This window comes from Scyliorhinus canicula, chromosome 2, assembly GCF_902713615.1.
Source record: "Scyliorhinus canicula chromosome 2, sScyCan1.1, whole genome shotgun sequence".
Classification (NCBI taxonomy): domain Eukaryota; kingdom Metazoa; phylum Chordata; class Chondrichthyes; order Carcharhiniformes; family Scyliorhinidae; genus Scyliorhinus; species Scyliorhinus canicula.
Window position 1 is genome coordinate 41,765,558 of NC_052147.1, and position 25,036 is coordinate 41,790,593.

General features: G+C 44.5%; 1 protein-coding gene across 1 annotated transcript in view; it reads right to left on the reverse strand.

Annotated features, from left to right (window-relative positions):
• Positions 1-25,036, reverse strand: part of LOC119952888 (nuclear export mediator factor NEMF-like) — a 114,461-nt gene that overhangs the window by 47,447 nt on the left and 41,978 nt on the right. The window contains exons 13-19 of the mRNA XM_038776509.1: positions 16,690-16,898; positions 15,051-15,239; positions 13,110-13,173; positions 11,967-12,055; positions 9,022-9,125; positions 2,295-2,357; positions 2,094-2,206 (exon numbers count right to left, since the gene is read on the reverse strand). Of these exons, the coding sequence (XP_038632437.1) occupies positions 2,094-2,206; positions 2,295-2,357; positions 9,022-9,125; positions 11,967-12,055; positions 13,110-13,173; positions 15,051-15,239; positions 16,690-16,898 (831 nt within the window). The remainder of the gene's footprint in view (positions 1-2,093; positions 2,207-2,294; positions 2,358-9,021; positions 9,126-11,966; positions 12,056-13,109; positions 13,174-15,050; positions 15,240-16,689; positions 16,899-25,036) is intronic.

Sequence of the window (25,036 nt, forward strand, 5' to 3'; positions counted from 1 at the left end):
GAATTTATTTTAGTCACCATGAAAGACTGGGGTAAAACATCACCACACGATACGTACAGTAGCATTGATCAGGAGCAAAGAAATGTACTAGAAGGAAAAGCTACAAAGGATACAAAAGTAAAATCAAATAAAGTTAATTTTCATTTCTTGAAGGAGAAGTTTGGGCAGCTCAGCCACACAATTTTTGGAACTTCCCAGATTGCCAACTTAAACCATCTAGAAAAATATCATTTATGCTCGCCTCAAACTCAGACAGGTACATTGCAGTGTAGACTTACATTACGTTACTTTTGAACAGTCTTCCCAAGTTTTAGCAACTACTGATGACACACACGGTCACCAGGAAATTATTTCACAGTCATCACTGTGCATTTCCTTTCACAAATCTGGTAAACTGGCCTTTAAGTTATTTATGGAGAATCATAGCCTTTTAAAATTTTTAACTGCACCACAGAGTAGCAATAAATATTTGCACTTTGAATTGATTCCTGATGTTAACCAAGCCAGGTACCAGGTGAAGAATTGGCATTACCTCATGAGGGTAAGAACTTGAAACAACAGACATTCTTGTCTAATCTCATTTATCTTGGGGTTGGCCATGTCGTAGTGTTCTTGTGAGCCAGGGATCAAATGTATGGCCCAAACAAACTTTTCCTCCCTCCCACCAAATCAGCTCTAAATAAAAATGAAAATACAAATAAATCTGTTTTTAAATAAGAAACTGAAGCCACAAAAGAGCCTTTGGAGAGGAAAGTAAAAGATAAACAGCTATTGCTGTGGCCACCATTGAACGATAAACTGATAGGACACCAGTTCATGCCTCCAATTACCCAAACAATGAATTACCGATCATTGCTATTCTGCTGTAGAAAATGCCAAGCAGAATCCAGGCACTTAGCTATACAGAGGAAATATGAGAGCACAAGTAATTCTGCTGCACCTTCTAGTGGACAGATCATAGTGCAGCCAAGCATATGCTGATGCTCTCTGCTGGGAATGACGTGTGGTACAGTCTCCAGAGGGAAAGGGGAAATGCTTTTAAGATTTTAAATTTTAAATAAAGATCTGAAACACAAACCATAACCAATAAATACCTGTAGCACGATCATACAATTTTATCTTTTCACGCCCTAATTTTGATTATTGATTTCTGGCCCCACACTACAAAATTCCTAGCTTAGCCAGGACTACTGCAGAATTTAAAAAATAAAAATGTAAAAATAATTTTTAGGTGGTTGTTTTCCGCAGAATACATTATCAAATAAATCTTATTTTGATAAATTAAACATCTTCAGACATAAATGGTAAATTTTAGGGGGGAGGGACAACGCACGCGCGAGTTCGGGCGGGGGGGGGGATATTTTTTAAGAGGGAATATTTTGTAATATTCTATAGTTAGTTGGGGTAATATATCTTCATGTAAAAAAAATTTTCAATAAAAATTATTTAAAAAAAAAATAAATGGTAAATTTTCTTCTTCATCACCTAGGCCGTATTGTGGCAGAGGGAATTAAATTTTTATCCCATTGGTTTCAATAGGTAGACAATCAGCTCCGTCAGATTACGGACCAGACGGTGAAAAAGAAACTGCCCCACAATACTTAAAGCACTGGGTCAGCCGTGTCTCACGTGTGGTCACAATCTTGCTCAAGTCAGAAGGTTATGGGTTTTAGCCCCAGTCCAGAGATTTAAATACTGTGGGAACTGCCGAGGTATCGTCTATCGGGTGAGACATTAAACCCCCCGTCATAAGTGAATATAAAAAAGATCTTGATTTGAAGACAAGCAGAAGCGTTCTCCCCAATGCTTTGGTAATATTTATGCCTTCAGCAATATTACTAAAAAGGTTATCTCATCCTACTGCATGCATATTGGATGCTGCATTTCCTACATTCCAACAATGTCTACACTTCTAGCGTAATTCACTGGCTGTAGCCCATTGTGGGATGTTCTACGGTTGCGAAAGGAACCATTAAAGTGAAAGTTATTTTCTTTCTATTGTACTCAAAAAGTTAACTTTGATTTTTAATGACTGATCTGGGGATCGCAGCAATATAACACTGCAAAATAAAAACTCCATTGTGGCTGATTACCTGATTATGATAGACCCACCACGCACTAGTAATTACACGTGCATCCCATGCAGCACTGTAACAAACTGCCATTGTACCAGCTTCTGTCAATGTACGCGGAGGAATTGGCTCCCCTATATGTAAAGAATAATTTCAATAAGGCTTTGTGACAAAAATGTAGCAGAAAAATCAGTTGCAACATTGAATAATAAATGAATTGACCTTTTTGGTTCTTGATGACACAGCTGGTGGCACCATGGAGGTCAGCATGTACATAAAGATCACCTAGAAAACAGCAATCAAAATGTCATTATGATGAAAAAGAATCACCATAAAAAGCAGTGCCTCAGTATTCCTAGGTACAGGAAAGGGTGAAAATGTTTAACAGTCCCAGATGATTACTATTCAATGAATGCCAATGGAGTATATACATGGGTGTATATTACATGAATGACGCTTAGTTCGACTGTACTTTGGATCTGAACAATTCACCAATACTTAGCATTTTGGCTCACAAGAATAATAACTGCAGACAAGTAGCGGAAGGTTACAAATGAAAGGAAATCTGTACAATCAGTTGACGTATACAGGATTGTACAGATTTCTCAGAAAACTTGGAGACAGGATCACATTTAATTTCCTAGAACACAAGCCTGTGGAAATCACAGTAGGTACAGATTATCACATCTGAACAAGCAGTCAATGCTTTCAGAGGAGATGGTATGGAGAGAAAGAGCTCCTTCTCAAGCAGTTGAAATACAAAAATGAGAAAGCATTGCTTCAGTTCTACAGTCAATCCCCATGTATGAAACCATAAGCCATTAGGAACAGAATTAGGCCACTTGGCCCAATCGAGTCTGCTCCACCATTCAATCATGGCTGATATTTTTCTCACCCCCACTCTCCTGCCTTCCCCCTATAACCCTAGATTCCCTTATTTTTTTAGAAAATATTTTATTGAGGCATTTATAATTTAAACAATTTTCAATCCCCCCACCACCGCTGACAGCTTATTTTTTCCTCAAAGAAGTCGATGAACGGCTGCCACCTCCGAGCAAACCCCTGCAACGAACCCCTCAAAGCGAATTTAATTTTCTCAAGTCTGAGAAACCCCGCCATGTCGCTAACCCATATCCCCGACTTCAGGGATTCCGAGCCCCTCCATCCTGGTAAGATCCGTCTCTGGGCCCACCAGGGAGGCAAAGGCCAGGACGTCGGCCTCTCTCACCTCCTGGGCTCCCGGATCTTGCGACACACCACCTCTGGACTCGGCACCATCCTCACTTGGAAGACTTCGGACATGATGTCAGCAAACCCCTGCCAGAAACCCCTCAGCCTCGGACACGCGCAAAACATATGACATAGTTGGCACAGCGCCCACACCTATCCTCCACCTCCTCAAAGAACCTGCTCACTGGCAGCATGTTAGCGCAGTGGTTAGCACTGCTGCCTCACGATGCTGAGGTCCCACGTTCCCGGGTCACTGTCCGTGTGGAGTTTGAACATTCTACCCGTGTTTGCCTGGGTTTCGTCCCCACAAGCCAAAGGTGTAGCAGCGTAGGTGGATTGGCCACGCTAAATTGCCCCTTAATTGGAAAAAATGAATTGGATACACTAATTTTACAAAAAAAAATAGAACCCTGCTCATCCGGGCCACAGTCATGTGTGCCCTGTGGACCATCTTAAACTGTATAAGGTTCAACCTGGTGCACGACGACGATGCATTTACTCTCCTCAGGGTCTCCTCCCATAGCCCGGCCTCCAACTCCCCACCCAGCTCTTCCCACTTTTTCTTCACCTCCCATTTTCATAGAATTTACAGTGCAGAAGGAGGCCATTCGGCCCATCGAGTCTGCACCGGCTCTTGGAAAGAGCACCCTACCCAAGATCAACACCTCCACCCTATCCCCATAACCCAGTAACCCCACCCAACACTAAGGGCAATTTTGGACACTAAGGGCAATTTATCATGGCCAATCCACCTAACCTGCACATCTTTGGACTGTGGGAGGAAACCGGAGCACCCGGAGGAAACACACGCCCACACGGGGAGGATATGCAGACTCCGCACAGACAGTGACCCAAGCCGGAATCGAACCTGGGACCCTGGAGCTGTGAAGCATTTGTGCTATCCACAATGCTACCGTGCTGCAATTTCGGGGCTCCCTCCCACTCCATCAGTTCCTGAAAGATCTCGGAGGCCTTCCCCTCTCCTACTCATGTTCTCGACACCACCTTATCCTGCAGTCCCCGGTGCGGCAGGCGTGGGAAGGTCGAAAGCTGCCTCTGCACAAAATCGCTCACCTGTAGATACCGGAACCCATTCCCCCGGTCAACTCAAACTCCTCCTCCAGGTCCTCCAGACTCGGGAAACCCTCATCAATAAAGTGATCCTCAAATCTCTCGATCCCTACCTGCCGCCATCTCCGAACCCCCCACCACCCCACCCCCAGCAGCACCTTCACCCGTGGGGTTTTGCCCGCCCAAACATAACCTGAGATCTCGGCATTCACTTTATTGAAGAACGCCTTGGGGATAAAAATTGGGAGACTCTGAAAAACCAGCAAAAACCTCGTGAGAACTGTCATTTTAATCGTCTGAACCCGCCCCGCCAATGACAACAGGAACACATCCCACCTCAGAAAGTCCCCCCTCATCTGATCTACCAACCAACCCAAATTCAGTTTATCCAGCTGTTCCCACTCCCGTGTCACCTGGACACCCAAATACCGAAAGCTCCCTCCAACCACCTTGAGCAGTACCTCATCCAATCTCTTCTCCTGCCCCCTCGCCTGAATCGCAAAGACCTCACTATTACCCATATTCAATTTGTATCCCGAAAACCAGCCAAATTCTCTAATATCCCCATAATCCCTCCAATCCCCACCAGCGGGTCAGATATGTACAGAAGTAGATCGTCAGTTTCAAGCGAGACCTTGTGCTCCAACACCCCCCCCCCCAACCCCTGTACTATCCCCTGCCAGACCCTCGACGCTCTCAATGCCAATGGCGCTACAGCCAAGGGGAAAGTGGACATCCCTGCCTTGTCCCTGGTGTAACCTGAAGTAGTCTGATCTCACCCGATTCGTCCGCACACTCACCACCGGTGGCTGGTATAGCAACCAGGCACAGTCTATAAATCCCTGCCCAAACTGCCCCAGGACCTCCCATAAGTATCCTCACTTCACCCGATTAAAGGCCTTCTCTGCATCCATGGCCACCCTCACCTCAACCTCGCGTCCCTCTGGAGGCATCATAATTACATTAAGCAACCTCCTAATGTTGGTCGCAAACCCCATCTGGTCCTCCTCAATTACCCCTGGGATGCAGTCTTCGATCCTTGTGGCCAGGATCTTCACCAATAATTTGGCATCCACATTTAACAGGGAGATCGGCCTTTACGACCCATAGTTTTCTGGGTCCTTATCCCGCTTTAAAATGAAGGAGATCGACGCCTGTGAAGTCCGGGGGGGTGGAGCACTCCCAACTCCTTTGTCTCATTGAAGGCCCTTACCAAGAGCGGTCCCAAAACCACTGCCTGATTCCCTTATTAATCAAGGCCCTATCTATCTCGGTCTTGAAGACACTTAATGATTTGGCCTCCATAGCCTTCTACAGCAAAGAGTTCCATAGATTCACCAGCCTCTGGCTGAAGAAATTCCTCCTCATCTGTTTTAAAGGATCGTCCCTTTAGGAAATGAATGGGAAAATCACTTATTGTCACAAGTAGGCTTCAAATGAAGTTACTGCGAAACGCCCCTCGCCGCCACATTCCGGCGCCTGTTCGGGGAGGCTGGTACGGGAATTGAACCGTGCTGCTGGCCTGCCTGGGTCTGCTTTAAAAGCCACCTATTTAACCCTGTGCTAAACCAGCCCATTTCAATAAATAAATCAGGAATATAAAGCTCAGTGTCCTGGTGATCAAGACAACTATATCAATTGTTCTAAACAGACATCTGGTTCACTACTATCCTTTAGTGAAGGAAATTTGTCGTCTTTACCTGGCCTGGCCTACATGCAACTTCAGATCCACAGCAATGTGGTTAACTCTTAATTGACCTCTGAAATGGCCAAGCAAGCCACTGAGTTCAAGGGCAATTAAGGATGGTCTTGTCAGTGAAAACACATTCCAAGGAAGAATTTTATAAAAAAAGGTATCAAAAACAGGGGAGGATAATTTTAAAATTAGAGCTATAAAGAGTGAAATCGGGAAGTACTTTTGTACACAAAGTGGAAGGTAAATCTGGGACTCTTTCTCTGGAAAGATTGTGGATGCTGAGTTGATTGAAACTTTCAAGATTGAAAAATAATATTTTTTTAATATATGGGGTTGAAGGCAAATGAAGCAACGGTGGATAAATGGAACCGAGATCCAAGATTGGCCATAATCTAATGGAATAGCAGAACATATTCAACAGGTTGAATTGGCTTCTCTGTTCCAATGACGAGATGTTATAAAAGACTTGTACATACTACGGCAGTTATTAAATACTTACATTCGCATTAAACAAAGTTGATAATGGCAGAATCACTGTCAGCAATTTCTATCATAATATAAATCAATTGCAATTATCTTTCATTTACTAGTGGTAATAATAATAGAATTTAGTTTTGTCCAGAGGGCGTTTATCTGTGTCTAACCAATTGAGGCTCTTTTGGGGGAAGCTTTGTGCAGGGCATTTTAACTGTGTAACTGTAATCTTGTGTGCTTAGCTTTTTTTTATTCATTCATGCTGTGTGGGCATTGCACGTTGTGGTAGCATTTTGTACTTGCCCCCAAGGGCAGTTAAGAGCAATGGCGGGATTTGAACCTGGGTCCCCAAGGCATTACCCTCGGTCTCTGGTTTACTAGTCCAGTGACAATGCCACCTCCCTATTTTAATTTAATATTTAAGAGTCCCCAAAGTATTACTGGAATTTGTGGCTTCTGAATTTTCTGAATATAATACAAAAGGGTTATGATACATGGGTCAAGTTTCCCGTTGAAATTTGGTTTGCGCAGCAATTAATATCTGCTGGATCATAACAAGGAGGTAAGTGAGTCTTGGCTAATTGTTTAGCGCAACCTGTATACGGGTAGCATGTCAGCACCGTTGCCCCACAGCACCAAGGGCCCAGGTTCGACTCTCAGCCGGGCCACTGTGTGGAGTCTGTTCGTTCCTCCAGTGTCCGCGCGGGCTACAGCATGGGAAGAAGGTTGGTACTGAAAGAGCTTTGCTGTGCTCAGGCTCCAGGCAGTTAGGGTTTGTAGGGCAGTTTATTTTGTATGTTTAAAACTACAGAATTTTGTGGATTTATACTTGTAGTGGATAACGGAGACTTCAAACTTTGTATACTTTCAACAAAAAGCTACTGGTCCCAACCAGATCATAACAGTATAAATGGGTCAGGAAAACCTATATTACTACTTTAGCTTGCCATTATTCCCCCTGGCCACTATCCGAGATTGAGCTATTTTAACCCAAGATGAGCTTCCAACCCCATAACCGCTCTCTAACCAAGACAGCTACTTCCAACTACGTAGTATTGTCTGTCTCTGTCCCTGCCATAACTCCTCTGCTGCTCAAACCCACAACCATGCCTTATTACCTTTAGACCCGACTACATATATTTGAGCTTACTGATGCCAGTATCCTAAATTGCACCAATTTCTATTCACTCATCGCTGACCTGTGCCTGTTCAGCATCACTGAAATTTTAAAATTCTCAACCTGATTTACAAATCTTCCCATGGTTTGCCCCCCACATTCTCTAACATCTAGCCTACAGCCCTCCTAGGTCTCGGATTTCCTCCAATTCAGACATCTGGCTCATTGCAGAGTCCGTCTGGCCCACCATTGGACACCATGACCACAGCTTTCTTGGTCCGAAGCTCTGGAATTCTTCTGCAAACCTTTCTGCCTCTCGCCCCTCCTGCAAAACACTCCTTTGTGGACACTAATGGTCTCCTAACCAACCTCACATCTTCCACCCTGCATATACTTGAAGCTTTTAAAACTGAATTTGTTTTCAGTGTTCTTTGTTAACTGCAATTAGAATCTATTTTAAATCTTGTGTGCACTTTAAATTTCTGTGACCATCTCTTCCAGTATCATTTAAAAAAATAAAAAAATTTAGAGTACCCAATTCATTTTTTCCAATTAAGGAACTATTTTAACGTGGCCAATCCACCCACCCTGCACACCTTTGGGTTGTGGGGGTGAAACCCACGCAGACACGGGGAGAATGTGCAAACTCCACATGAACAGTAACCCAGGGCCGTGATCTAACCTGGGACCTCGGAGCCGTGAGGCAGCAGTGCTAACCACTGCTCCACCGTTCTGCCCTCTCTTCCAGTATCATTATCTGTGGCTCGTTGTCAAATTTGGTTTGGTAATGCTCATGTTGAAACTATTTGCAATGATTCACAACATTAATAAACATTTGTTATTTCCGCCAAGCAATACCAACTACCATAATGGGAGTTGGTGAGATGTAAACTTAGTTATGCCAAGAAAAGCATCACCACTGGGGCTGGTTTAGCACAGTGGGCTAAACAGCTGGCTTGTTATGCAGAACAATGCCAGCAGCACGGGTTCAATTCGCGTACCGGTTCCCCGATTAGACACCGCAATGTGGCAACTAGGGTCTTTTCACAGTAACTTCATTGAAGCCTACTTGTGACAATAAGTGATTATTATTATTACCCATTCAGTGTCTGATAATTTGCGGAGCTATGTAACAGAGACAGGAACACTATTCAAAATTAGATGGCTTGGTAGAAGTAATTTACTGGATGAATGAGCTTGACGTGTAACTCAAGGACTCCTCTTTTCTAGAAGATGTTTGGGGACAGTTTAAACAACCTATCCTTTGCATCATGCATCAACCACTCAGAATTGTGTGTTAATAAATGTGGATGCAAAAAACAATAATCTCTGGAGAAAGAAAACAAGAAATACAAGCAAACCTGATTTAAGATATCGTTTGACAATCAACTCATTTTGCTGCTGATCGCGACCTGCTATTACGAGGTAGTTTTCACTGCTGATAAACCACAAGAATTTCTCAAACCTATCAAAGAAAACAAACTACTAATAATTAACTACGATAAATTAAAATAATTTTCTCTCAGTTTCAAGCTAGCCATTATAACAGGCAAATTGGAAAGCGAATAGCAAATCTTATACATCCCCGAGTTCAAAAGATTCACTACAAATTTATAAAGATAATGTTTCAGTCATAGAAGTTAAATATACCTTCCAACATACATTAGAATATTTGTAGAAATTGGCAAAACCTGATAGTTCATATCCAGTAGTCAATTTAAAAAAACATACGAGACCTAGAATAGATCGCAGTTTAAAAAAAAAGCATTCTTATTCAGCCGAGGAAGGGCAGGAGAGTGTAATCAGCAAGAGGTTTCTTTGCTCATGTTTGACCTGATACCGTGAGATTTTGTGGGATCTGGAGTTGCATTGAAGTCTCCCCGGGCCACTGCTTCCCGAATGTATACCACTGTGCTGCCAAATCTGCTGGATCTAGGGTTCCACAAGACATACCAAGGGATGGTAATGTAGGCATCTGGTATATTGGCTGTAAGGTATGATTAGGTCAGGCTGTTGCTTGACTAGTCTGTAGTCAGCTCTCCCAATTTTGGTACATGTTCTCAGATGTGACCGAGGAGGCTGATCTAGGCAATGCCTAGATCAGTGCCAGAATGCAGTCTCCCCAAACTGTAATCAAGTAGAAATCACCAAAATCTTGGCCTTCAAAGATGTTAGTCTCTCCATAAACAACCTGAATAGGTGGCATCGTATTGAATAAGCTTTGGCTGGGTTTTTAATAGCATATTAAGTCCGTAATCACACCAGAAATAGCACCTTGGCCCTGAAAAGCTAATCTCATACTTTTGAAATATCAAATGTTTCTATTAAAGTTCACATAGTTAAAATATTTATTTTCAAAAGAAATATTTCAGGTTCTAGATTAATCCCATGTGTGCATTCCAACCATTTGTTTCCCTCTGGAAATTTTCATCAAACTTGAAAATGTCATTGCATTTTACTTTCTAGTTTACTGTCTGTAAGCATACTTCAATGTGATTCACTGTTTAGCCTGTTTGATGGTATCAAGTTGTTGGTGGATTCCTGAGGGTCCTCTTGATTTAGCACCATTTGTAAATTGACATTGGGAAGAGGGAAATCCATGCCACAGTGGCAGTGTAGCACAGTGGGTAGCACTGTTGCTTCACAGCTCCAGGGTCCCTGGTTCGATTCCCGGCTTGTATCACTGTGGAGTCTGCACATTCTCCCTGTGTCTACGTGGGTTTCCTCCCACAAGTCCCGAAAGACGTGCTGTTCGGTGAATTGGAATTCTGAATTCTCTCTCTGTGTACGCGAACAGGTGCCAAAATGTAGCGACTAGGGGCTTTTCACAGTAACTTCACTGCCGTGTTATGTAAACCTACTTGTGACAATAAAGATTATTATTATTGTGGGCAGCTTTCTTGAAGTTCCGTGACAAGTCCTACAAAATTGAGGCCACTGTTATTAGATTGGATAACGGTGAAACAATACAGGTGCCAGTCACCTGTTTGAAGTCTTTAAAATGAGCCACAGATAATGATAGTCTTCAGACAATTTGCTTCACTTCATGTGTCATTAAGAAAGCGCTGATGGCACTGTGACAACATCCAGGCTGTAGTGCTGAAGGCCTGTGCTCCACAATTAGCCACACCCCTAATATGGTTGTTCTGCCACAACTGGAACACTGGCATCCACCTGACAATGTGAAGAATTGCCCAGATATGCCCTGTTTACAAAAAAGACATCCAATCCAACCAAGGGCAGCACGGGTGGTATAGTGGTTAGCACTGGTGCCTCAGAGCACCAGGGAGCTGGGTTCAATCCAACCTTGGGTGACTGTGTGGAGTTTGCATGTTTTCCCCGGGTGCACCGGTTTCCTCCCACAGTCCAAAGATGTGGTTAGGTGGATTGGCCTAGCTAAATTTCCTCTTAATGCCCAACATTTAGGTGGGGTTACGGGATTAGAGGGATAGTGTGGTGGGAATGGCATAGGTAGCATGCTGTTTCGGAGGGTCAGTACAGACTTGATAGCCTGAATGGCCTCCTTCTGCACTGTTGGGATTCTATGGGCGCGATCTACTGGACGTGTTGCGCTCAAGCGAGAATGTTTAATGCCAATATTGCTAAATGTTTAATGCAAATACATTTTTTTTGATTAAGTACCAATTATTTTTTCCCAATTAAGGGACAATTTAGTGTGGCCAATCCACCGACCCTGCACATTTGTGGGTTGTGGGGCGAGACCCACATGACACAGGGAGAATGTGCAAACTCCACACGGACAGTGACCCAGGGCCGGGATTGAACCTGGGTTTAATGCCAATATTAAGTTGCAAACTAGGAATCCATTCAGTTTCTCATCATCATTTCACAATCATCCCTCATGCTTCACTGGCGTATTGACTTTTATCACTCTCCCCTCCCTGTTAAGACATACCGGACCCTCCCAGTCATAGCACTGTGAAGATCAGGACGTGGCTGTGGGGGGGAAAATATAGATGCCATCCCACATCCTCTTTTTTTTAAATGCATCGCAACAACCTGAAAATCCAAATATGAAATGCATTTAACTTTTTAGTTCACTTGTTTTAATCACAAATGTAATTTCATTTTCTTGCTTAATTTACTAAAATCAATCACTCACTCTCAGTCAATTGTATCAATCAGGTTGGTGATATTCCCAGTCTGTCTTAATCCGACCAGGTATTTTTACTCTAACCCATTTAATAAGTGAATTATCAAATACTGAAATAGCATTCAGAGGCATATCAGTCCAATTCAGCAGGTTCTCATTTTACATGTATACAATACATACCACACAACTTACCAATATACTTTTCGGGCCTTCTGAATTGTAATAACTGTTTGAACTTCTTTTAGTGTTCTTTTTGTCTTCTTTTCTGCTGATTTAAATGCCTAAAGACAAATAAAATTTAAAATAAATTATTAGTAAAAAATGATTTAAGGTGGTTTTTAAAAAACTTAACTGATTAAGTCATTTTGAAACAGGTAGGTATCAGTTTATAATGAGTTAGAATAAGGGACGGCCATGGTGGTGCAGTGGTTAGCACTGCTGCCTCACAGCACATGGGACCCAGGTTCGATCCCCACCCTGGGTCACTGTCTGTGTGGAGTTTGCACATTCTCCCCGAGTCTGCTTGGGTTTCACCCCCACAACCCAAAGATGTGCAGGGGAGGTGGATTGGCCACGATGATTGCCCCTTAATTGGAAAATTATTGGGTACTCTAAATTTATTTAAAAGTAATGAGTTAGAATAATGAAATTGAAACAAATAAATTCCAACGCAGAATCTACATCCTAGAATCCAGAATTAAAAGATATAGACAAGGTTCTGGGCAATCTTTATTTAAAGAGCTCCATAAACATTGAAGCGGTTCCTGAAATCAAGAGGTTACCGCACATTATCCTAATATTTAAAAAAGGAGCAAGATGTTTATAGAACAATCAAGGGGTAAACAACTGACCCTTAATTGAAGTAAAAATTTAATTCTCTGACACTAATCACACAGAGGACAGGATTAAAAATAAAATCTCTATTCTTAACCCCAATTTATTTTCTTATTCTATACAGAAAGAGAACAAAATCAGAACTGAAGTTAACACGAGGTCACTCCCTTGCACTATATGGCAGTCCAAAATTGGTAGAAGCTTGGGGACAGATCGCCAGCCCCTGAACCACAGGGGATGTATAGCCCAGTAAAATCCAAACCATAAAAAAGGGGAGAGGGGAGAGAAACAGTGTTGACTTTCCAAAAATCACAAGAGGAATTTATTTGCATGGTTCCGCTTCTTGCTGATCACATTACTGCTTGAAACACAATGAGGAAGAAATTCAAAGTGGTACCAGACAGACGTACACCAATTTCCAGGTCAGGCAGCACCACATGTGCAGCCTATGCACCATTCTTCAATGATAACGCTTATCTTTCAATGTTGAATATTTTCTACCTTTTCTGCAGCTTCAACTGTTTTCTTTTCCTTCTTTGCTGCATGTCTTTTGTGATCATAGTATCTGCACCAAAATATAATTAAAAAATAAAACACTTACAACATAGTTAACATATTAACCGTCACCTGCAATTAAATCCCAGAACAACTGGCATTAGAATAATTTGAACCAACTTTTGTATTTTCCCTTTTTCATTACGGGAGGGCTCTTTTTATTACTGTATTCTTCAACTATTATAACTACATTAACCACATGTTCAGCTATTGTGAAATCTGCTTATTTAAAAACAATTTTTTAAATTAAGGGGAAATTTAGTGTGGCCAATCCAGCTACCCTGCACATCTTTTGGTTGTGGGGGTGAGGACAGTGACCCAGAGATCGAACCCGGGTTCTCGGCGCTATGAGGTAGCAGTGCTAACCACTGCCACCATGCCGCCCTATTTAAATACAAATTAGTAGCACAGCGGTAATTCAATGGTAATACACGGGGTCAGGCTGACGATGCATTAGTCTTAGCTTGGAAACTGAGATGGTAGCGAGCAGAGACTAGAGACCAAGTCATCCTCATTTAATTTTTGTCAACAATTTGAGCATCGTTGGCAGAGTCCTGACAAATTACAGTTTATCTCTGCTAGTAAAATTGATTGATCCATAAGAACTTTTGAGGCAGAAGACAAATTTATGTAAATTTGGGGATTCTTAGTAATTTAATGTATATGGGAGCACTTCAAAATGTGTAAATTCAAGCTTTACACTTCAAAAGTGTGAAATATTCAGTTAGTCTATGGTGCAGCGTTCTACAATCCTCAAAGCACGAGTCAAAGTTTTATAACTTTCTTCATGCTGAAATGAAAGAGACCAGCTCACCATTAATGACAAGTTACAGATGTTCTTTCACATACGGAAATCTCATTAATCACAAAATATTCTACACGCCAGTGATTTCAATAACAATCGATAAATGATTTAATTAGAAAATCATGTTGTCCAATATGGCTTAAAGGTTGGATATATTAGAAGGTGAGGAGCGAGCGGGCGGGCGGAGGGGGGGGGGGGGGGGGGGGGGGGGGGGGGCCTCCCAGTAGGTTAGAATGGAGGAGAGTCTGTGCATGGGTTGGGGTTGAGGTTGTTGGCAACAGCTCCGTTCCCGATGGCCCCGGGGAAATATTAGGTGGTGGTGGCGACGTTGAAGATCTGGAGGCAGTTGCGCCAGCACTTTAGGTTGTGGGCGGCGTCAAAGGAAATGCCGATTCGGAGGTATCATAGATTTGAGCCAGAGAGGTGGGATGGAAGCTTACGGGGATGGGAGTTAAGAGTATTAAAGGATGGATTGGGGCAGGGGGAGATGTTTAGAGATTTTGCTAGGAAGGAGGTACAGAGGATTCTGGCGGCACCGCCCCTACACAGTTGGAAGAGGTACTGATGACAGGTAGAATGGAGAAGCGGGTGGTGTCGGCAATTTTTGGGGTGATTGTGAGAAAGATAATGTATTGCTGGGGGGGATTAAGTTGAATGGGAGGAAGAGTTGGGGGAGGGTATGGAGGAGGGATTGTGGTGTGAGGTGTTCTAGAGGGTGGGAAGGATGGCAGGGTTTCACACCTCATGGGCTTTGTTTATCATGCATTTTCAAGAATTGGATGACATCGAACAAGGGTGGGGGGGGGATGTATAAGTTATTGGTGACTATGTGTGGGCTGATGGTGGATTCCTGATTCTTTTTCTTTGGTGATTTGTATTTAAAATTGGGGGCTGATTTAGGGTGGGTGGGATAAAATGTGAAAAAGGATAATAAAAACATTTTTAAAAAAGATATTAGATATATTGTACATTGGAATATAATATAAATTCAAATTTTAAATTGAAAGTTAAAACAACTGTGTTTATAACCAATTTAGGAGAACGTATCACAGGTAATTTAGATTTTCTCGATGAATACCTACTTTTTTGCATTAGCATACGCAGAGAGACCAAGATCCACATCCACTAACACTGGTTTGTTTTTTTGTAACATTTTCTTCTGCTGTTTCTTTTTGTCCTTTTTCTTCTTGCCTGTTGGTTGTTCATTTTGAGCATCTTCATCCAGATCAACTACATCTTCCTGACCTTCATCATCAGTTACGTATGGGTTTCTAAACAGAATGCAGAATTAAAATTATATACTCCATAGTAGTTACTGACACCAGACGCCACAATAATCCATTGGGCCAGCAGGTGCAGAGGAACACCAATATCTGAGAGTTCCCCTCCAAGTCACACATCATCCTGACTTGGATATATGTAGCTGTTCCTTCACTGATGCTGGATCAAAATCTTGGAAATTCCTCCCTACCAGCACCTGGAGTGTGCCTACACCACATGAATTGCAGCAGTTCAAGAAAGTGGTGGGTTCTCAAGGGCAATTAAGGATGGGCAACAAATGCTAGTCTTGTCAGTAACCCTCACTTCCGATGAAAGAATAAGTCATATTCCCAAACCATCCAACTTTCCTCTCCTTGAAATTGATATGAGGAATGAGGAGAGAGATATAGCAATAAGATGGGAAGAATAACCAAGACACCGAGGTAAATTTTCCAGCCCTGCCCACCACGGGAATCGTAGCCAGCGGGATAGAAAATTTGGCAGACCATTTAAAGGTTCACTTGATTGTATCCGGTCAGTCAGCTCAGCGAGACTCACAGAAATTATGAATTTGAGATACAAAATTAAATAACCTAAATTTACCAGCAGCCTAAATTTTAATCAGGTTCAAATTCCCACAGGGACACAAAAAGTAACCACACAGGGAAAGGATGCGAAAGCATTGCGTGGGGTTCTCTGGTTACGATACGATAGATAACAATGGAACCAAGCGTGAGTAGTTCCATCCGGCTGGGTAACTGGAGAGGCTTTGGAGGATGATCATGATGTGGAGATGACGGCATTGGACTGGGGTGGGCACACCCCAGTCCAATGCCGTCATCTCCACATCATGATAGCGTGTACTTACATTGCCAGTGAGACATTTTATTGCATTCTAATGAAATTAAGGCTCATTATAAAATAACTTACTTCATACAACAAATCTGAACTTCAGTGTTATAGTCACATATATTTATATGTTTACTGCAAAATCTCAAAAAATAATTTTGCAAACAGCTCAAACACTTGCTTTTCTCATATAAATGCAAGTATTTTGTCAATCCCATAAATTATCAGCGTGCAAAGAGTCATTCATCTTGGGAATTTGAACAACCAGATACACATCAATCAGGTATTTATTGTACTATTATCTCCCAATTTACCATAAATTTGAATAAGATAAAGGAAGACAAAGAGGGGCCCGCCAGCGGGACTGAACCCCTCATCGCCGGAAAACCCATGGGCCAGCATGGGACCAGAATATCCCGCCTTATGAACAGCCGGTAGATCTGCAATCTGGCTATTATTCTTTTTAGAATTGCGAACTAATAAATGTTTGTACTATTTTGTGTGTTAAAATCCTCTTAAAAATACATCTTGGGAATTTTGTGATCTTGGAAATATATCTTCAACTATATTTCTTAGATTAAGAGCTTACATTGATAAAAGTAAAAAGCTTACTTCAACAACATTGTGATATGATTGGTGTTTAGCTTCAGCTCTTTTATGGAACAAGCTACAGCATCATCTTGTTCCTGTGCTTCTTTGACAATGCTCCCAATTTCTGTCCAGTCAATCTGATTAGCTAAGGCACTGCGTATCACTTGAATAGCTTTGTCAACGATGGTCAAATTGATCTCAATTAGCTCTCCCTTAACCGTATCGTATTCCTATTGAAAGAGAAATGTAGATATAAAATGTTATTATAGTTTTATAATATTGTAAATATATACAGATACATAAATATCACCTTTAACACAGAAAAATGTGCCAAGGCACTTCAGTGGTCTAATGAAAAGAAATGTTTCCTGCCAAAGAAAAATACATTACGAAAAGGACCAAAAGCTTGGTTGAACAAGTGGATGTTAAGGAGTGTGATAAGGAAAAAGATAGAATTAAGGAATAGAGGTAACAAATTTCAGAGCATTGAACCTTGGCAAAGTACCTGCGTGGGAGGAAGGGGTGCGTGGATCAAAGGTTTGAAGCAGTTATTGGCTCAGAACGTTAGATTCGAGGGGGAATAGGAGCCAAAGTAAGTCAGTGAGGCCAGATGCAGATATCAATTCAGGAAATGGAAGAGGGAAGTGGTACTGAACCCCCTCCCCGCCCCCGGTCATGGTAGACTTCATCCAAGGGTCTTAAAAGGAGAGCTAGTGAGATAGTTGATGTGTTGGTTTTAATTTTCTTAAATTTCCCTCAACTTGGGAAAGATTCCATTAGATTAAAAAATAGCAAATGTAAATCTTTCATTCAAAAAGGATTGGAGGCGGAAAGCAGGAAATTACAGGCCAGCTAGAGGGAAAATGCTAGCAGCTATAATTAAATATGTTATAGCAAGGTACTCAGATAGAATTCAGGTAAATTGACAGAGTCAATGTTGTTTTGAGAGGGAAAATGTGTTTAACTAATTTATTGGGAGTTCTTTGAAGAAGTAACGTGCTGATCCAGTGAATTTAAATTACTGTACTTAAGATTTCCAGAAGGCATTTGATAAGATGTATGTAAACGTTATTGCAGAAAATAAATGGTCATGATGTATTGGCATGGAAAGAAGAGTGGCTAGCTAACAGGCAGCAGAGTATAGGCATAAATGGGTAATTTGCTGGTTGGCAAAATGCAACGAGTGATGTGCCACAGGGTTCAATGCTAGGGCCTCAACTTTTTACAATTTATATAAATGAATTGGATGAGGGGACCAAAGGCATAGTTGCTAAATTTGCTGATGGCACAAAAATGGATAGGAAATTAAATTGTGAAGACGGCACATGAAGGCTACAAAAAAGGATGGGTTAAGGGAGTGGGCAAAGATCTGACAAATGGAGCATAATGTGGGAAATTGTGAAATAGTCTATTTTGGCAGTAAGAATAATGACGAAGCACATTATCTAAATGGTGAGAGATTGCAGAGCTTGGAGATGCAGAGGGATCTGGGTGTCCTCGTGTGTGACTCGCACGTGGTTGGTATGCAGGCAGAGCAAGTAATTAGAAAAGCTAATAAAATGTTATCGTTGATTGCGAAGGGAACTGAATACGAAAGTAGAGATGTTCTAATTCAAATGTAGAGGCACTGGTAAGAGTAAGTGGCCACTTGATTAAAACATATAAAATCCTACGGCGTCGTGGCAGGGTGGATGCGGAGAAATTTCCTCTTGTGAGAGAATCTAGAACTATGGTCATTGTTTTAAAAATAAGGGGTCATCCATTTAACACAGACAAGAAGATTTGCTTTCTCTCAGGAGGGTAGTGCGTCTTTGGAACTCTCTTTCTCAAAAGACAATGGAGACGGTCTTTGAATATTATTTAGGCAGAGCTAGATAGAATCTTGATAAGCAAGGGAGTAAAAAGTTATTGGAGGTAGGTGGGCATGTGGAGTTGAGGTTAAAATTAAGTCAATCATATTGAATGATGGAGTAGGCTCAAAGGATTGAGTGGCCTACTCCTGCTCCTAACCTATACGTTCAAATGTTAAGTAATGGTGAGGACTTTGCGTGGAATAAGATATAAACAGCAATGTTTTGGATTAGCTTTGTTTATGGAAGGGGGGGGGGGGGTTCCAGGAGAGCACTGGAAAAGCAAAGCATGGATGTGGGTTTCAACAGTACATACATTAAGGTAGTAGGAGAGATATGTGATAGTATGGAAGTGAGTTGGTTTCTGTGATGGAGAAGATATGAGGTCATAAGTTAAAACACTTCGGGCATGAATCTACTCAGTAGCACCCTTTCCTTGGGCTGCTTGGGAATCAAAATGACATGTGGAGACTCCTGCAGTGAATTGTGCCAGTCTCTTGATGAGGGTGTTAGCACAACTAATGTCCACTAAAAGAATGTAAACAAGGAGGGTTATGCCAAATCAGTGCTAGTTTACAATGCTGATTTAATGCCAGCGGTGCCATTTTGCAGTTCAACACCTCCAGCCAACACCTTTTAACCTCACAGCTGAAAACACATTAAGCAGCAAGAAGGTCCCCTCACTAGCTCTAGTTAAAAGCATAATCAACTACTTCAAGAGGAGCTGAGTTGCTGGTAATTTCTATGGTTCTCCCAAGTTGTGGTTGCTAGTATAGCACTTCTTGTTGACTTCAAGGATTCTGCAAAAACAAGAGGACAGCTGCTGAAGGGGAAGGAGGCAAAGAAGTGTTCTCAGCCGGAGGACATATTCGGAGGATATATTTGTCCAGGGTGTTCAAGGAGATTAATTCTGCCCCGAATGTCAGCAAGGATCAATGTTAGACATCTGCACTTCAATAAGGGAATCCTCGGTGAAATCTGTCACTGGTTGCAGCTACAACTGGAAACCTCAGAGCAAGGCAAGGACCATATTGCTAATGGCCGAGAAGATGACCATGACATTGAACTTTTACGCATATGACACCTTCCCCGGATGGAGCTGGAGATAATTGCAGCATCTTGTAGCCTGCTGTCCACTATCACATAAGGGAGATCGCTGATGTTCTATGTTCAAAGAGATCTACTAACAACATTGCATTCTTGCTGAAGACCATCAGGCAGAGACAACACATGCTTCAGAGGAGATTTCATGCTTCCCAATGGTGCAAGGGTACCACTGACTGCAAACACATTGCCTCTCACAACCTGTTTTGAATCTATCCTCCAAGAAATTAACAGTGCCAGTATCTGGCAGGCTTTTTTTTTAAATTGTTCATTCTTGGGATGTGAGCATCACTGGCAAAACAGCATTTATTGACTGTCCTGAAATGCCCTTGAGAAAGTGGTGAGAAGTGCATTCTTGTACCACTTCATGTGGTGTGAATACGCCAACAGTGCTGCGAGTGTGACAGTACTGCATCTTCATCATCACTCTCTTCTTGGGAATTTCTTCATTCCTTGGCTAGGTGACACTGGGTATTAACTTTAACAAATTTAGCCTCAGTGCTGTGGGCAGGAAAGAAGCCAGCCTGTAAAGGATAGGCATGGGATTATGGGAACAATGTACATAAAGCGAAGTGGCAACATCACAATCAGGTTGGGGGGGAGGAGTTTTATAAGAGGAAGTGGAGGGGAGGAGTCGGGGAGGGGTGGGGTTTACAATTCATGGGTGTCATTTACAGTACTCTTTCGGGGATTGGATGGCATTGAGTGTCGGGGGGGGGGGGGGGGGGGGGGGGGGGGGGGGGGGGCCTCTATTGATCAATGGTGACCATAGGCGATTCCTGATTTTTTATTTTTTTTTTGCCTTTGTTTTTCCCACCGTGGGAGGGTTTGTTTTATTTGATGCTTATATTCTCAGGTGGGCCGTGGTTTGGGGTGGTGGGAGGATGGGATCGTTGTTGTTGATAAGGGGATTGACTTTGTATTTGTTACCGTTTACTGCTTGTTGGTGGGGTGTAAATTCTGAAGAAAATGTGAAAATGGAGAATAAAAATATTTTACAAAAAAAAATTGAGTAGCAAGACAAAGCCAGTGGAGTAATTGAGAGAGGATGGAGGGGCTAACTGTAGGATTGTTAAGAGAGTGGCAATGGCAGTTTTTTATGGGGAGGAAACTGGTGCCTGTGGAACGTCATTAATAATGTCAGTGAATACTGGGGCAAGAGAGGTGATTGAGTGGTTAGGAGTTAGGAGGAGTTAGGTGTGGAGGGAATATTCCTAAATTAGGATGAAATCCAGTGAGGGCCAAAGAGAGGTTGGAAACTTATGGGAAAGGTTTCACCAGACGCAGCCACATAGTTCAGTGTTCTTCAAACTTTTTACCGGGGACCCTTTTTTACCAACTGGCCAACCTTCGGGATCCAACCCGGCTGACCCCCGCGACCCACCATTTTCTCTTACCGTTAATGCGAGAGGTGAGCCTACTTGGTCCTCATGATCTCACTTCAATCAGGTTCACAGGAAGAGAGGGCTATGCGCATATCGGGTGAAGGATTCAGCCGGTTCCTTTGTGGCGTCTTCATCTTTGTGAGGACGGAAAATCCAACCTCGCACATGTAGGTCATTGTGAAGAACATGAGCAACAAAATGCTTGTTTTACTCAGCTCCGGATACTCATCAGAGATGCTACTCCAGAATGCTGACAGCCTCATTGACTTGTGCCGTGTGTTTAATATGCTGTCACAGCTGAGACGCACAAACTCAATTTCTTCTTTTGGAATCAGCTGCAAGTTAAGAACTGATTCTGGGGTCTCAAACTCAAAGGGATTTTTCACCCACCTCCTCTCTCTCTCTCAGAATCTTAAACTTCTCCTCTGGAAAGTAGCGACCAAAATTGTCGATCAGGGCAGCCAAATGCAACTCAATAAGGCTCGCCAATCCATTTATAGTTTCCTTACCAATGCTATTTTCTTCAATGTGTCGTAGCAGTGTGGGAAACATGTAGTAGTTTCGGCTTTGCACTCGCAATTGCCAAACTTTCAATATCTTTTGGAAAGCTTCGATTTCTTCAGAGTGCCGAAAGCAATCATCATCCTTCCCTTGCAATTTGAGGTTCAGGGGACAATTTCTCGAGGAGGAAAGCGTGCATTTCAGGGGCGATTCGCTTCGGCGCGGACCAAGTGCCCGCGCCGTTGTGAATGCCGTCGCGTTCCACAACGACGCAAACGGGCCTACACCGCGGCCAATTCACTGCCTGAGGGGGCCAGAAACGGCACCACGAGGAACGTGGTGTGCGGAGCGCTGGCGTCATTGTGCGGCACCACGATGACGCCGCGCCACGTATTAGGGGAGGGCCGGGTGGGGAGGAAGGAAGGGGGAAGGAAGAGGGGGCTGGGTGGGGAGGAAAGAAGGGGGGGGGGGGGGAGGAAGGAAGGAAGGAAAGGGGGAGGGAGGAAAGGGGGGAGGGAGGAAAGGAGGGAGGGAGGGCTGGGTGGGGAGGAAAGGGGGGGGAAGAAAGGAAGGAAGGAGAAAGGAAGGAAGGGGGGAAAGGAAGGGGGGAAAGGAAGGGGGGGAAAGGAAGGGAGGAAGGAAGGAAGGAAGGAAGGAAGGAAGGAAGGAAGGAAGGAAGGAAGGAAGGGAGGGAGGGAGGGAGGGAGGGAGGGAGGGAGGGAGGGAGGGAGGGAGGGAGGGAGGGAGGAGGAAGAAAGGAAGGAAAGAAGGGAGGAGGAAAGGAGGAAGGAAAGAGGGGAGGAAGGAAGGGGGGGGAAGCAAGGGGGGGAGGAAGCAAGAAAGGAAGGAAAGAAGGGAGGAGGAAGGGAGGAAGGAAAGGGGGGAGGAAGGAAGGAAGTGGGGAATGAAGGAAGGGCTGGGTGGGGAGGAAGGAAGGGTGGGGGGAAGGAAGGAAGGGTGGGGGGAAGGAAGGAAGGGTGGGGGGAAGGAAGGAAGGGTGGGGGGAAGGAAGGGTGGGGGGAAGGAAGGAAGGGTGGGGGGAAGGAAGGAAGGGTGGGGGGAAGGAAGGAAGGGTGGGGGGAAGGAAGGAAGGGTGGGGGGAAGGAAGGAAGGGTGGGGGGAAGGAAGGAAGGGTGGGGGGAAGGAAGGAAGGGTGGGGGGAAGGAAGGAAGGGTGGGGGGAAGGAAGGAAGGGTGGGGGGAAGGAAGGAAGGGTGGGGGGAAGGAAGGAAGGGTGGGGGGAAGGAAGGAAGGGTGGGGGGAAGGAAGGAAGGGTGGGGGGAAGGAAGGAAGGGTGGGGGGAAGGAAGGAAGGGTGGGGGGAAGGAAGGAAGGGTGGGGGGAAGGAAGGAAGGGTGGGGGGAAGGAAGGAAGGGTGGGGGGAAGGAAGGAAGGGTGGGGGGAAGGAAGGAAGGGTGGGGGGAAGGAAGGAAGGGTGGGGGGAAGGAAGGAAGGGTGGGGGGAAGGAAGGAAGGGTGGGGGGAAGGAAGGAAGGGTGGGGGGAAGGAAGGAAGGGTGGGGGGAAGGAAGGAAGGGTGGGGGAAGGAAGGAAGGGTGGGGGGAAGGAAGGAAGGGTGGGGGGAAGGAAGGAAGGGTGGGGGGAAGGAAGGGTGGGGGGAAGGAAGGGTGGGGGGAAGGAAGGGTGGGGGGGAGGAAGGGTGGGGGGGAAGGAAGGAAGGGGGGAAGGAAGGAAGGGGGGAAGGAAGCAAGGAAGGGGGGAAGGAAGCAAGGAAGGGGGGAAGGAAGCAAGGAAGGGGGGATGGAAGGAAGGAAGGGGGGGATGGAAGGAAGGAAGGGGGGGATGGAAGGAAGGAAGGGGGGATGGAAGGAAGGAAGGGGGGATGGAAGGAAGGAAGGGGGGATGGAAGGAAGGAAGGGTGGGATGGAAGGAAGGAAGGGTGGGATGGAAGGAAGGAACGGTGGGATGGAAGGAAGGAAGGGTGGGATGGAGGAAGGAAGGAAGGAGGGATGAAGGAAGGAGGGATGAAGGAAGGAGGGATGAAGGAAGGAAGGGGGGAGGAAGGAAGGAAGGAAGGAAGGGGGAGGAAGGAAGGAAGGAAGGGGGGAGGAAGGAAGGAAGGAAGGGGGGAGGAAGGAAGGAAGGAAGGGGGAGGAAGGAAGGAAGGAAGGAAGGGGGGAGGAAGGAAGGAAGGGGGGGAGGAAGGAAGTAGGGGGGGGGGAGGAAGGAAGGGCTGGGTGGGGAGGAAGGTGAGGGGCTGGGTGAATGCCGTCGCATTCCACAACGACGCAAACGGGCCAATTCACTGCCTGAGGGGGCCAGAAGCGGCACCACGAGGAACGTGGTGTGCGGAGCACTGGCGTCATCGTGCGGCGCCACGATGACGCCGCGCCACGTATTAGGGGAGGGCCGGGTGGGGAGGAAGGAAGGGGGGAAGGAAGGAAGGAAGAGGGGGCTGGGTGGGGAGGAAAGAAGGGGGGGAGGAAGGAAGGAAGGAAGGAAAGGGGGAGGGAGGAAAGGAGGGAGGAAGGATGGCGTCACCACCACCACCACCCTCCTCCCATCACCAGCTGCGGACGCTATTTCCTGGTTGCCAAGATGGGCCCGCCTACTTACCTCCCTCTTCCGCTTCTTCAGCTAGCACGACTGGCTGACGATTTAATTTTGCAAGGGTGAACGGCGATGGCGTGATCTGGGGTGACGCCATCAGGACTTCAGTCCATCCGGGCCGGATAATAGCGGGGGCCTGTGTGAAGCGCCTCGATTGCCCTCTCGGCGGATTCTCCGACGTGCGCGGCGCAGGTCCCGATGAAGCCGGTCCTGCCGTTGGGAGAATGGCGGGACCGGTGTCGCGCGGGAAAATGGAGTAAACATCGATTCTCCAGTACGGCGCAGCATGGGAGAATCGCGCCCGTCGTACCTCAGTTTATAAATTCTGAGTAGCACCCGACCCTTTGACAGCCAACATACTTCGGTTGGGAACAGTAAATATGTGTGCTCAGCCCCCATATCGGAACACAGTGTTAAAAAGTCTGGTATTGAGTGGGCTGCGTTTAATGAAATTCACAACTTTCACTCTTCCTTTCAACACCACTTCAAGATTGGATGGAATTCCTTTCGATGCCAGTGCCTCACGGTGAATAAAACAATGATTCCAAACAATGTCCTGACTAGCTGCCTCCTTAATCCTTACTATAACTCCGTTGTTTTTCCCAGTCACGTTGGCTGCTCCATCACTTGTGATTCCTCTGCAATTACCCCAGTCCAGCCTGCACTTTCCAACCACAAAACTATTCAAAACTTCAAACATTTCTGCGCCAGTCGTGTGGATTGCTAAAGTCAGGTAGCACAGCAAATCTTCAACAAATTCATTGTGCCAAACATACCTAACGTATACTAGCAAGGTTGCACAATCTGAAATGTCTGTACTTTCATCCAGTTGTATGGAGAATGCCTGCGCTGATTTTAAATGAGAAATAAGCTGGGCTTCTAAATTCTCAGCAATATCAGAAATTCGGTGAGCCACTGTGCTATCACTAAGTGGGATGCATTTCACTTTTTCAACGAACCT